Source organism: Chelonia mydas, chromosome 17, assembly GCF_015237465.2.
Source record: "Chelonia mydas isolate rCheMyd1 chromosome 17, rCheMyd1.pri.v2, whole genome shotgun sequence".
Classification (NCBI taxonomy): domain Eukaryota; kingdom Metazoa; phylum Chordata; order Testudines; family Cheloniidae; genus Chelonia; species Chelonia mydas.
The window spans coordinates 21608702-21620819 of record NC_051257.2 but is presented as its reverse complement, the minus strand read 5'-3'; the positions used below and the strand labels follow the sequence as shown (position 1 = coordinate 21620819).

At 52.7% G+C, this 12118-nt stretch overlaps 1 protein-coding gene across 1 annotated transcript; it reads left to right on the top strand.

The window, feature by feature from the left end:
• The first annotated feature begins 993 nt into the window (after nucleotides 1–993).
• LOC102936683 (C-C motif chemokine 5) lies at nucleotides 994–4331 on the top strand. Its single transcript, XM_007069037.4, has 3 exons — nucleotides 994–1222; nucleotides 1849–1960; nucleotides 3403–4331. The coding sequence occupies exons 1-3, from the start codon at nucleotides 1150–1152 to the stop codon at nucleotides 3488–3490; spliced, it is 273 nt and encodes a 90-aa protein (XP_007069099.1). The 5' UTR covers nucleotides 994–1149; the 3' UTR covers nucleotides 3491–4331.
• The last annotated feature ends 7787 nt before the right edge of the window (nucleotides 4332–12118 follow it).

The following is a 12118-nucleotide window of genomic DNA, read 5'->3' as shown; positions in this document are numbered from 1 at the left end:
TCCGACCAGCAACATCCCTGCAGCACAGTCAGGGCCTGGGCAGAAGGCCTGGGACATGTGAGGGACAGACTGAACTGCCCTGACGTCCCAGAAACACTGGTTGGGACGTCCCCAGGCCACAGAGCGGGGTGATGGGTTTTCCTTTAACCTTTCCCATTTTTTCCTTATTTTTTTTAATTGATTGCTGTTTAATAAGTTGTATTTGCTTTGTATGTAATGATCAGTGGGTCAGGGAAGTGCCCAGTGCAGAGAGAGCACCCCAGAGTGGGGACACCCTAGCCCGTGCCTAAGTGACCACGACAAGGTTGGGGGTCGAGCCTCCCAGGAATCCAGGGCCCAGCCTTGTTGGGGTTATGAGGACTCTGCCAGACATGAGAGTGGAAGGGGAGACCTTGAGGTCAGGCAGGCCTCTGGGTAAAGGGAATGGGAGCTAGGACTCAGATCCTTTCACTGGCCCATTTCATCAGGGTAATGTATAAGCCAGGAAAGTTCCCCACAATAGTGGGACCATTCCCCCGCTTACACACTGACCAACTCTGAGAGCTTTTGCCAGAGGATGTTGTGAAGGCTGAGACGATAACAGAGTTCAAAAAAGAACTAGCTAAGTTCCTGGAGGATCGGTCCATCAACGGCTATTAGGCAGGATGGGCAGGGATGGTGTCCCTAGCCTCTGTTTGCCAGAAGCTAGGAATGGATCACTTGATTACCTGATCTGTTCACTCCCTTTGGGGCACCTGGCATTGGCCACTGTCGGAAGACAGGACACTGGGCTAGATGGACCTTTGGTCTGACCCAGTGTGGATGTTCTTATGTTCTTAAGGAGTGACTCTTCTGTTTTAAGGTATGCTCGATGCAGGACCTGTGGTGATACATACGGTGATTGCTTCATATCCTTTCCCCTCAACGTCCCTCCTGCTGCTGTGTTGAAACTGACCTCAGCTCGTTGCAAGGACTATTCTTGTATATCCTGAGGTGAGGCATAGCTGTTGTCACTCCTTCACCAGTGACTGGTGGCCATGCAGCTGATGTCATGGAACAGGCAGGAAACCTCACTGTTCCCCTATAAAAACAGGGGCTTGTCCCGGGGGTCAGTATCAGAGGTTAGAAAGTGACAGGCTTTCTACGGTTCATCCCTCACCTGACAGCAACATGAAGGTCTCTGTGGCTGCTCTCGCCATTCTCCTCATTGCTGCCTTCTGCTCCCTGGCTTCCTCTGCCCCACGTGAGTCCAGCTTCTCTCTGTCCTTGCAGGGTTCTTCTGCTGAAAGGCGGCAACTTTGCAGCTCAGCCTTTAAAGGTGACCCGTAAGGATTTAATACAACAGGGCTTTATGGCCTCTTCTGCTTCTTTGGGATAGAGGGAAGCCATCTGGAAGGTCTGCTGGTAATATTGTCTTAGAAATATTGGGATTATCAATTTGGATCTTCCCAGGTTTCGCTGGAGGACTTTGAGAGGGCGCCTGGAGATGGTGCTTGTGAGCTCTCACCTTACATGAAGGAATGGGGCAAATGGGTGTTGAATCTTTAGCAAAGATGTCCTTTGTCACTAGGGTTCATTAGGTGTCGGGGTTAAAGGGAAATTAATGAAAAGAAACCCAGACCTGTAAAGGCTCTGGCCAGGACCCCTCCCGCTCTCACTTGCTCCCTCTTCAGTGTGATGCTGTCACTTCATCACAGAGATAATCCGAGCCTGTCGCTGCGCTGAATGGAAACAAATCCGACGAGGTCTCCAGACTTGTTAAGGAGGAAAAGCCGCAGATCGCTAGTGCAGGGGGCGACTGTCACTGGCTAGGCCGTGCCTCCGCGAGGAATCATGGACGCTCACCTCCAGCTTTTCAATCTCTTTCAGTTGGTTCAGACACGACCGTCTGCTGCTTCAGCTACGCCTCCCGGAAGCTGCCCCAGCGCCACCTGAAGGACTATTTCTACACCAGTGGGAAGTGCTCCCAGCCGGCTGTCGTGTGAGTACTGCGGAAGGTCTGGGCAGAGGTCTCCGTCAGCCTTTAATCTCTCCCCCATCGCCTCAGGCTGTGTTAGCTTAGGGCGTGTCTACATGGGACAGTTCTCCTAGTATAAGCAACTCTGTGAATTTAAGCCACTGTAATTATCCTGGTTTAACTCCCTGTGTGGACGCTCTGATTCTGGTGTAAGAGGCTTTTTCAGGGTAGATTATGTTGCCTGGGAAGGGGTTTAATATAAACTGGAAAAGGGCCACTCTGATGCTGGAATAGGAGTATCTACATTGGGAGCGGTGGTTATACTAGGGTAACTATATGGGTCTAACTGGTAAAGCCTTCCCATGTAGACAAACCCTAGGAAAACTTTGCTAATGTGTTATGTTTTAAACGCCATTTTACACCTAGTGTAGACAAAGGCAACTGTGTTTAATGTCAGTGATTTCTGGAGTCACGTACATTGCTTTGGAGTGCCTTAAGGCTATATCTACACTGCAGCCTATGTCGGCAAAATGTATGTCGCGCAGGGGTGTGAATATTCCACCCCTCTAGTGACATAAGTTACACTGACATAAGCACTTGTGGGGACAGCGCTGTCGGCGGGAGAGCTTCTCTGGCCAACCTAGCTTCTTTTGCTCGCACGGGGGATTTTATTGTGCTGACGGGAGAGCTCTCTCCCGTTGGCATAGAATGTCTTCATCAGACGCTCTGCAGCGGGGCAGCTGTCTTGGTACAACTGCAGCGCTCTCTGTGTAGACATGGACTTAAGCTAAACTCGAATTAGTGTCCATGCCGCGGTTACACTGGGAACACGACTGGGGATAACTAACTTTCTGTGTAAACAAGCCCTTCGCTAGGGTTCACCCAGACCAGCTAACACTCTAAACACAGCTGCGCAAGGTGCTAAATTTTGCACAGAAACGTGGGAATCAGTTACTCAACACACTGCATTTCCCTAGTCTAGACAGAGCCCATGGGGGAGAGCATGGTGTGTGACTCCCCTCTGCAGCATCCTGCAGCCAAATGCACCAAACGGAGGCTGTTACTGTGTCCGGGTGGGGGCTCCTGTCACTGAGAGGTGCAGTAGGCACAAAACTAGGCTGAACTAATACAAGCCACCATTTCCAGTCTCATTCCCACACTAATTGGATCAGTGAGCAGCTGGTCATGCAGGTGTCTCTCTGAATAGACCTCTGAGGTTCTCCAGGCCCTCGCGTGGTTTAATAGGCCACGGTGCAGTCAGGTAGCATGAGGCCTGGGATTTGTAGGCTTGGGAGTCTGGGCTGAGGCTATTCTCCCCTTTGAATGGTCCTAAACAGGGAGCAGTGAACAAAGGGCCCCCAGGGGTCGTCCCGTGGCCCCAGACCCACCAGGCCCACTTTATTACAGCAGGAAATTCCATCCCTGCATCAGTGTTCTAAGCCCCGGGTCTCTCTCGTGCTACACAGATTTGTCACCAGAAAGAACCAACAAGTCTGCGCCAATCCGGACACCAAATGGGTCAAGGACTACGTGAATTACCTAGAAATGAAATGAGACGGCTGGGAGCTGATGGAGACCCTGCGCGCTTCCCTTTGCAGCGCTAGCACCAGTGTCCACGGAACACCCAGCCCCTAGCAAAGGCCGTCGCTGCGCTTTAAGGGCTTGCTGGCACTTTAAAGACATTTTAAGCTATTTTATTTGTATTGTAAAAGAATCACTTCTGTTCTAGATTATCCACCTTTATGGTACAAACCAGGCCCTGAACACCTGTGGTCATTAAAAATCCTATGGCCCTTAAAGGTAGCAGCCTATGAGGCAGTGTGGCCTAGTAGCTAGAGCACTGGACTGGGACTCAGGAGACCTGGGATCTATGGGCAAGTCACTTCCCTGCTTGGTACCTCAGTTTTCCCACCTGTAAAATAGGGATAATGATTCCAATCTCTTTGGTAAAGAGCTTTGAGATCTACTGATGGGAAGTGTTATATAGAAGTTAGGTGTCATTCTTCATCTCCTGGCTAAATTCCAGTTCAGTTAATTCAATTTCATATCCCTAACTTCCTCCTGTGGTTTCAACTGTTTATGGGACTTCCCCTTCCCTTCCTGCCCTAAGTTCTGTGCAGCTGTGGAACCGTTGATGTGCGTTACCCAGAGGTGGCTGCATTCCAGTAACAGGTGAAGTAACTCCTGGCTTGCACCTGTGTGAAGCTATCTGCCAAGTTTGAGAAGCACCTTGGGATCCTTCGGGATGACAGACAGTGAGCAGCAAATAAGCTAATGCTGTAATATTATTGGTCTCTCATTTATCAGAGGGTTGCTGTGGACCAGCAGACCATGCCTTTATGTTTGACACACTGTCACTTGCTGATTTCAAGAAATAAAGATGTTTTTCTCTCTGTGAAGTGCCTGGCTGTCTCTCCCTGAGCTCGGAGGTGCTCCAGGTGCGTCCCCGAGTGGCCTGCGTGGCATCCTGTCAGCTACTTGTGCCCAGTCCCATAGATGCATAGATCTGTAAAGCCAGAAAGGACCAGTAATCTAGCCTGACCTCCAGATTGCACAGGGACTCCTCATTGAGGCAGCCAGGTGGACGCAGGCAGGCGGAGACCATAAGTGGGAGGGGAGAGCCAGGCTGACTCGAACAGGCTACCTTGCACGTGGGGTGGTGTGTGTGGATGCATCGGGGAAGCCCCACAGAATGCCCAGCTCAAGGGATTCAGCTGCCCCAGTCCTTCTCCCTCCCATAAAGAGAAGCGAAGGGGAAGGTGTATTGCTGTTTAGCTCTTAGGCTGGCATAGAGGCCACCTAGAGGCTGCATGCCAGCCCGGCAAGGTGACAGCACGTGACCTCCATGCCCAGCCCCTAGACTCCCCCCATATGAAGCCTAATTGTGTAAGGGGGAGCGGGCATGAATATTTCACCCACTGTCAGGAAAGGGTTATTAGCTGAAACCCCCTGCTTCGGAGTTTAATCTAATCTCGAACAACCAGGGCAGGATGAGACCCGCTGCAGGGGCAGATTATCCAGCATCTGCTATGGCTGGGTTCTTCAACACTCCCACGAAGCATCTGGCTCCAGCCACTGTCAGAGACAAGAGATGGGCTGGACGGACCTTGGCACTGGTCCAGTCTGCCCCTTCCCAAGTTCCTACATGTTTCTCTGATACTCAGTGCCACTGTCCCTTTCTTACTCCCAGCAATTTAAATCCCTTCCCTCCTCGCCCTTCTGTCTCCACCAACCCCATAACTCTCTCCTCCTTCACTGCAGAAAGCCCCAGACTGTCCTCCTTGCCCCATATCACCCATGTCTCCTCATTCCTCCCACGTGCCCCATCCCTCCGCCCTCTGCCCCTGAGGTCTCCCAGGAATCTTATACCCATAATCCCCTTCCCCTCTAGGCTCAGACTCTGACCCCTACCTTGCAGTGCCCCTCTCATGGCTCCCTATCTCCCCTCATCTCTGTCTCTCCAAGATGCCTCCTCTAACATCTCTGCCTCCCCACTCCCCATCCCTCTCAAAAGCTCCTTGTACCAGCCCCCACATTCCCCAGCCCCATGCACTGCTCCACAGCTCCCATCTTGTCTCTCCAGTGCTACCAGTACTCACTTAGAGGTCTGTGCTGGGAATCTAAATTGACCCGTCCTGCTGGTGACCGTGTGGGAAGTCAAAATGGTTCCGCAGGGATGGAATTGCTGCTCCCGCCCCCCCTTGTAGTTAAACCCAGGAAATGACATAAAACTAAAAGAACATTAAAGCTGCAAAGTCAAACACTCAGAAGTTAGGAAATGGCGAAACGAAGGATGCCTCTGAAACCTTAATTCACACCCCTTTGTGCATGTGCATCATGGTGCAGACTTTAATGGCCTGAGGACACAGTATTTTTCCACAGGCCCTGCTGCGGTCAATGCACAGGATGGCCAGGGCTTGGGACCTGAATCAGGGCTGTGCAGTGAATGAGATGATGCCTGCGGGACCGTTGCCTCGTTTGTTGCAGCAGCAGGAAATGAATGGGTCGACAGGTTGCAGGGGATCATGGTTAAGACAACTGAATGCTGCCTTGGAGACTTGGATTCTCTCCCTGCCTGTGCCCCAGAGCTCCTGTGTGACGCTGGCCAAGTCACTCAACTCAGACTTTTCATAGGTGTCCATTAGCTGTGTGTGACTGAGTGGGATATGTCAGGGTCTAACTGTGAACTCCATTTGGGACGGGAGCCTCCCTTTGGTGTTATGTGGGGCACTCCTACGCGAGGTTATCACAGTGTGTTCCATTCAGCTTCCCTGCCCAGCAAAGGTGCTTGACGCTTTGTGGAAGGACAGGCTCTAAGAAGCCAACAAGGAAACACGCTAGGGCCATCTCTGCACAGGGAGGGGAGGGAACCAGGATGCCAGGGGAGCACATGGCAAAAGGGACAGGGACTCTATTAAAGGAGCAGTGCCTCTCTGTGAGGGGCCATCCATCACTACCTGCATAAGCCAGGTGGGAGTCTGCGGGAGCAGGTGTAAGCGACTGGGGGCTCGGGAGGTCGGGTCACTGGGTTCGTGAACTAGAGGGGCTGGACTGCAGAGTTCCAGGTCCCTCCCAAGGAAGGGCTTGGACAACAAATGTGTTCCTGGGAGTGAGCCCTGGACACCCAGAGCTAGACACAGTGACTAGACTCAGCCCAGGCCCAGGGGGGTTGGGAGCACATGGGATCCAGCAGTTGGGTCCACTTACAACAGACTGGGGACCATACAGAGGCGGCCTGGGCACTGTGTCCTCATTTCCTGGGTACCCAACTTGAGACAACTGGGGTCCCATTGGCAGAAGTGGTGAGCACTCGCAGCAGTAAAGAGGTGTGTGGGAGCTGTAGGCTGAGCAGAGCCAGTGCTATAGGATGCGAAGTTCTCTGCTGGCGGTGGTCTGTGATGTAGAGGTCAGATGACAATCTGGTGGTCCCTTCTGACCATCAGCTCTCTGACTCTAAATCAGGTCCCAGGCCTCTCAAACTGGGCACTCCAAATTAGTGGCCCTTAGGCAACTTTGGCCTTAAGCTTGCCAGGTTATTGTTTCCACAGTGTAAAGTGCAGATAAGAGCACGCCCTGGTCTCACAGGAGGACTTGGAAGATAAGTTTAGTAGGGGTCACTCGAAAGCAGTGCTTCTCAAACCGACCACCTGAAAATTTCTGAGGGTCTCGGCGGACCACGTAATGATCTTTCCAAATGTTAAGTGTCAGCGGGGGAGCCGTGTTAGTCTGGATCTGTAAAAGCGGCAAAGAGTCCCGTGGCACCTGATAGACTAACAGACCTATTGGAGCATCCGACGAAGTGGGTATTCCCCCGCGAAAGCTTATGCTCCAATACGTCTGTTAGTCTACAAGGTGCCACAGGACTCTGCCACTTTTCCAAATGTTGTTTGTGCTGTTAGCTAACTATTGTAACGAGCTTTGGATAAAAGCACTATATAAAAAAACCGTTAATAATAAATTAACGTTTTTTGTTCTACAAATAAAAGTACACAACTCATAGTTTAATATCAGTGGTCTTGCCTTTCCAATGGGATGGATGTGCCCTCTCTCCCCCGTCGTGGCAGCTCCCAGGCAGGGGCTGAGAAGGAGGGGGGTCTCTCCCTTTCTTCTCCGCATCAGCAGCCACAGAGCTGGGGCTGGGGAGGAGGGGGGTCTTTCCCCGGCAGCCCCAGCCCTGGAGCTGGGGAAAGTCACCTCTTTCTCTGGCCACCGCAGCCCTGCACATCCCAAATTCCCCCCCCTTCTCACCCCCCTCCCCCCTCCCACCTACTCCCTATTCCCCGCAAGGCCACTGTCATAATATAAAGGGAAGGGTAAACACCTTTAAAATCTCTCCTGGCCAGAGGAAAAACCCTTTCACCTGTAAAGGGTTAAGAAGCTAGGATAACCTCACTGGCACCTGACCAAAATGATCAATGAGGAGACAAGATACTTTCAAAAGCTGGGAGGAGGGAGAAAAACAAAGGGTCTGGGTCTGTCTAGGTGATGCTTTTGCCAGAGACAGAACAGGAATGGAGTCTTAGAACTTTTAGTAAGTAATCTAGCTAGAGATGCGTTAGATTCTGATTTCTTTAAATGGCTGAGAAATTAAGTTGTGCTGAATAGAATGAATATTCCTGTCTGTGTGTCTTTTTGTAACTTAAGGTTTTGCCTAGAGGGATTCTCTATGTTCTGAATCTAATTACCCTGTAAGGTATTTACCATCCTGATCTTACAGAGGTGATTCTTTTTACTGTTTCTTCTATTAAAATGTTTCCTTTCAAGAACTGAATGCTTTTTTTCATTGTTCTAAGATCCAAGGGTTCGGGGCTGTGGTCACCTATGCAAATTGGTGAGGATTTTTACCAAACCTTCCCCAGGAAGTGGGGTGCAACGGTTGGGAGGATTTTGGGGGGAAAGACGTTTCCCAACGACGTTTTCCCAATAAACCCAGATAAACGTTTGGTGGTGGCAGTGGAAGTCCAAGGGCAAAGGGTAAAATAGTTTGTACCTTGGGGAAGTTTTAACCTAAGCTGGTAAAAGTAAGCTTAGGAGGTTTTCATGCAGGTCCCCACATCTGTACCCTAGAGTTCAGAGTGGGGAAGGAACCTTGACATGAAAACCTCCTAGTTCCTTCCCCACTCTGAACCTCTGCTCTAAAGCGATGAGCACCTTAGACAAGCCCCCGAGGAGATTAACAACTGTCTTCAGAGCAAAGCGTGAATCGCCTGTGGTAAATAGGGCCTCAGGCCACATCCTGAACAACGAGGGTAAAACAGAATATTGAATAGCTGCTCAGGAAGTGGGCACCATCTACCCTGGCAGGGCTTAAATTCTCAAAGAGTATTTCCTGGACACTCCCCCCAACCCCAACAGGCTATAAAAACTCCAGAGGGGTTGAAAATATTGACTGACAGCCATGGGTGGCATGACCCTGGGGAGGCTAGACCCTGGCTCCGACCTCACGCCCCTCCCGTATGGCCAGAGCCACGAGCTCCCCCAGTCCCTCGCCTGGAGTCCTGAGAGCCCTCGCCCTTGGCCGGAGGAGCCCGGGCTGGCCGAAGCCCCGAGCCCCCCCACCTCCCTGGAGGTGCCTTGAGCCCCCCCACCTGCCAGGAGGTGCCCTGGGCCAGCTGTGCCGTGCCTCCCGTCCCCAGACCCCAAGCCAGCCAGGAAAAGCCGCAGAGTGACAGTGGCTCTTTCCGAAGAAGAACCTGAGCTTTTGCTATGCCCCATGCAGATTCTGGGGCAACCGAGGAAGTGGGTTTTGCTACTCAGCTTCCTGGGTTCCTCAGTAATCTCTCTGGATTCCAGAAAAGTTACTGATGAACCCAGAAAGCTGAAAAGCACATACCGCCTCCAGAACCTGCATGGGGCATAATAAAGAAAAACCTTCCCCCCAAATCCCACAACTAGGGGTCCAGCCTGAGCCTCCCCTGGCCTATTATACCTGTGCCCACGCTCCAGATGAATTTAAGTCCTGTACCCTGGGCACTGAAGGAGGCAGGGTGTGTGTGTGTGTGTGTGTGTGTGTGTGTGATCTTGTCATTAAAGATTATCATAATGCAAGATACAGGCAAGGGGGCTAAATTTAGGTTGCACATGCAGCTTCACTACTGGCATTTCCTAACTTTTGCAAACTTAACATTCTTCTAATAAGCCTTTTTGTGTGTAATTATAGAGGAGACCCTCCCCCTCTTGCGCCATCCCACCTCCCAGTGGCTCCTCCTGCCCTCGCGCAAAGCTCACGTGTCCCCAGCAGCCTTACTCTGCTCTCGATGCGTAGACTATTGTAAATACAGAGCTGCACCAGTGTCAGTGCATTGCACAAGGCGTCTGACCAGGAGGAGGTCTCCAAGCGGTCTGTGGCTAGAACAGAGAGGGTTGCCGCCCTGTCACACTTCCCCACAATAATTCCTAGAGCAGATCTTCCAGAAAAACGGCCAATCCTAATTTAAAAATGGGCAGTGATGGGGAATCCACCATGGCCCGTGGTAAATTCCCCTCTATTCGACATTGGTGAGGCCTCATCTGGAGTACTGTGTCCAGTTTTGGGCCCCACACTACAAGAAGGATGTGGAAAAATTGGAAAGAGTCCAGCGGAGGGCAACAAAAATGATTAGGGGTCTGGAACACATGAGTTTTATGAGGAGAGGCTGAGGGAACTGGGATTGTTTAGTCTGCAGAAGAGAAGAATGAGGGGGGATTTGATAGCTGCTTTCAACTACCTGAAAGGGGGTTCCAAAGAGGATGGATCTAGACTGTTCTCAATGGTAGCTGATGACAGAACCAGGAGTAATGGTCTCAAGTTGCAGTGGGGGAGGTTTAGGTTGGATATTTAGGAAAAACTTTTTCACGAGGAGGGTGGTGAAACACTGGAATGCGTTACCTAGGGAGGTGGTGGAATCTCCTTCCTTAGATATTTTTAAGGTCAGGCTTGACAAAGCCCTGGCTGGGATGATTTAGTTGGGGATTGGTCCTGCTTTGAGCAGGGGGTTGGGCTAGATGACCTCCTGAGGTCCCTTCCAACCCTATATTCTATGATTCTATGAAATTGTTCCAGTGGTTAATTACTCTGAATGCTAAAAATGTTCACCGTACTGCCAAACGGCACATCCATGAGCTCCTCTGTGCACATCACACATGGGCGTAAGAGGACACTGATCATGGTCTACTAGAACCTACATCAGAGCTGGGCAAATTACGGCCCGGGGGGCCACGTCCAGCCTGCATGACCGTCCTGCCCGGCCCCTGAGCTCCTGGCCAGGGAGGCTCACCCCCGGCCCCTCCCCTGTTGTCCTCCCCTCCCCCGCAGCCACGCTGCTGTGTGATGCAATGCTCTGGGCGGGGGGGCTGCAGAGCCCGGTCTGACTCGGTGCTCTGTGCTGTGCGGCGCGGCTGTCTGTCCTGGTGCAGCCGCGCTGCCAGCCACCGGTGCTCCAGGCAGCGTGGTCAGGGGGCAGGGAGCGGGGCGGGGGTTGGATAGAGGGCAGGGGAGTTTCGGGGGTAGTCAGGGGTGTGGATAGGGGTTGGGGGGGTCAGAGGGCAGGGAACAGGGGGGTTGAATGGGGGTAGAGGTCCCGGGGGGAGCAGTCAGGAAGGAGAGGGAGCATTGGAAGGGGCAGCGGGGGGCAGTTAGGGGTGGGGGGGGGTCTGGAGCTGGTCAGGGGACCGAGAGCAGGGGAGGGTGGATGGGGCAGGAGTCCCTGGGGGGCCATCAGGGAATCGGGGGGGTTGGATGGGGCAGGAGTTCTGGGAGGGCCTTCAGGGGTTGAGAAGCAGGGGGCGGGGGTTGGATAGGGGGCAGGGGCCGGCCCATGCCTGGCTGTTTGGGTTGGCACATCCTCCCCTAACCAGCCCTCCATACAATTTCAGAAACCTGATGCAGCCCTCAGGCCAAAAAGTTTGCTCGCCCCGACCTACATGGAGAGACGATATTTGCATTTGGGAAGCTCTTGAGTCCCGTAGACAGAGGCAGCGCAAGGTCCGATGGCTGGGAGCGGATGTTAGACAATTCGAACTGGAGAGAAGCTGCAACTGTTGATCAGTACAGCAGATTGGCCACGGGAGCTGCTCCCCATGGGGTGTGGCTATTCATCACCACTTGGGGGCTTTACACTGAGACTGGGGACCCTCTACACCAGGGGGTCTCAACTTTTTTCTCTTTGAGGCCCCCCTTGAAATGCTATAAAAACTCCAGGGTCCAGCAGGGGTGAGGAGGGGAGGACTTGGGGCTCCGGGCTGATGGGGGGCAGGGCCTTGGGCATAGGCATAGTTTGACTTTTATTTTGGGGGGGGGCAAGGGCCAGCGGGGCTCAGGCCAGCTCCACACAATGCTGTCCAGGGAGGGAGTGCCACCTGCACTCCCTGACTCACCGCAGCAGGCCACGCAGGGTGGACCGCAACCAAAAAATATAACTCAAAGGGGAGACTCAGTTCAAAAAGTTTGAAAACCACTCAGGGTGCAGGAAACCACTCAGAGAGGGGGGTAGCTAGGGGCTGTGTGTGGGCAGGGGGGTAGCTCAGGGTGGAGGGAGAGGGGTAGCTAGGGGCTGTGTGCGGGCAGGGGCATAGCTCAGCGTGGAGGGAGGGGGGTAGCTAGGGGCTGTGTGTGGGCAGGGGGGTAGCTCAGGATGGAGGGAGGGGGGTAGCTAGGGGCTGTGTGTGGCAGGGGGGTAATTCAGGGTGCAGGGACGGGGTAGC

What these genes read in the sequence shown, in the direction of transcription:
- LOC102936683 (XM_007069037.4), top strand. Translation starts at nt 1,150, where the DNA reads ATGAAGGTCTCTGTGGCTGCTCTCGCCATTCTCCTCATTGCTGCCTTC. An exon ending in CCTGGCTTCCTCTGCCCCAC is followed by an intron (nt 1,223 to 1,848) that starts GTGAGTCCAGCT and finishes AATCTCTTTCAG; the next exon opens with TTGGTTCAGACACGACCGTC. An exon ending in TGCTCCCAGCCGGCTGTCGT is followed by an intron (nt 1,961 to 3,402) that starts GTGAGTACTGCG and finishes CGTGCTACACAG; the next exon opens with ATTTGTCACCAGAAAGAACC.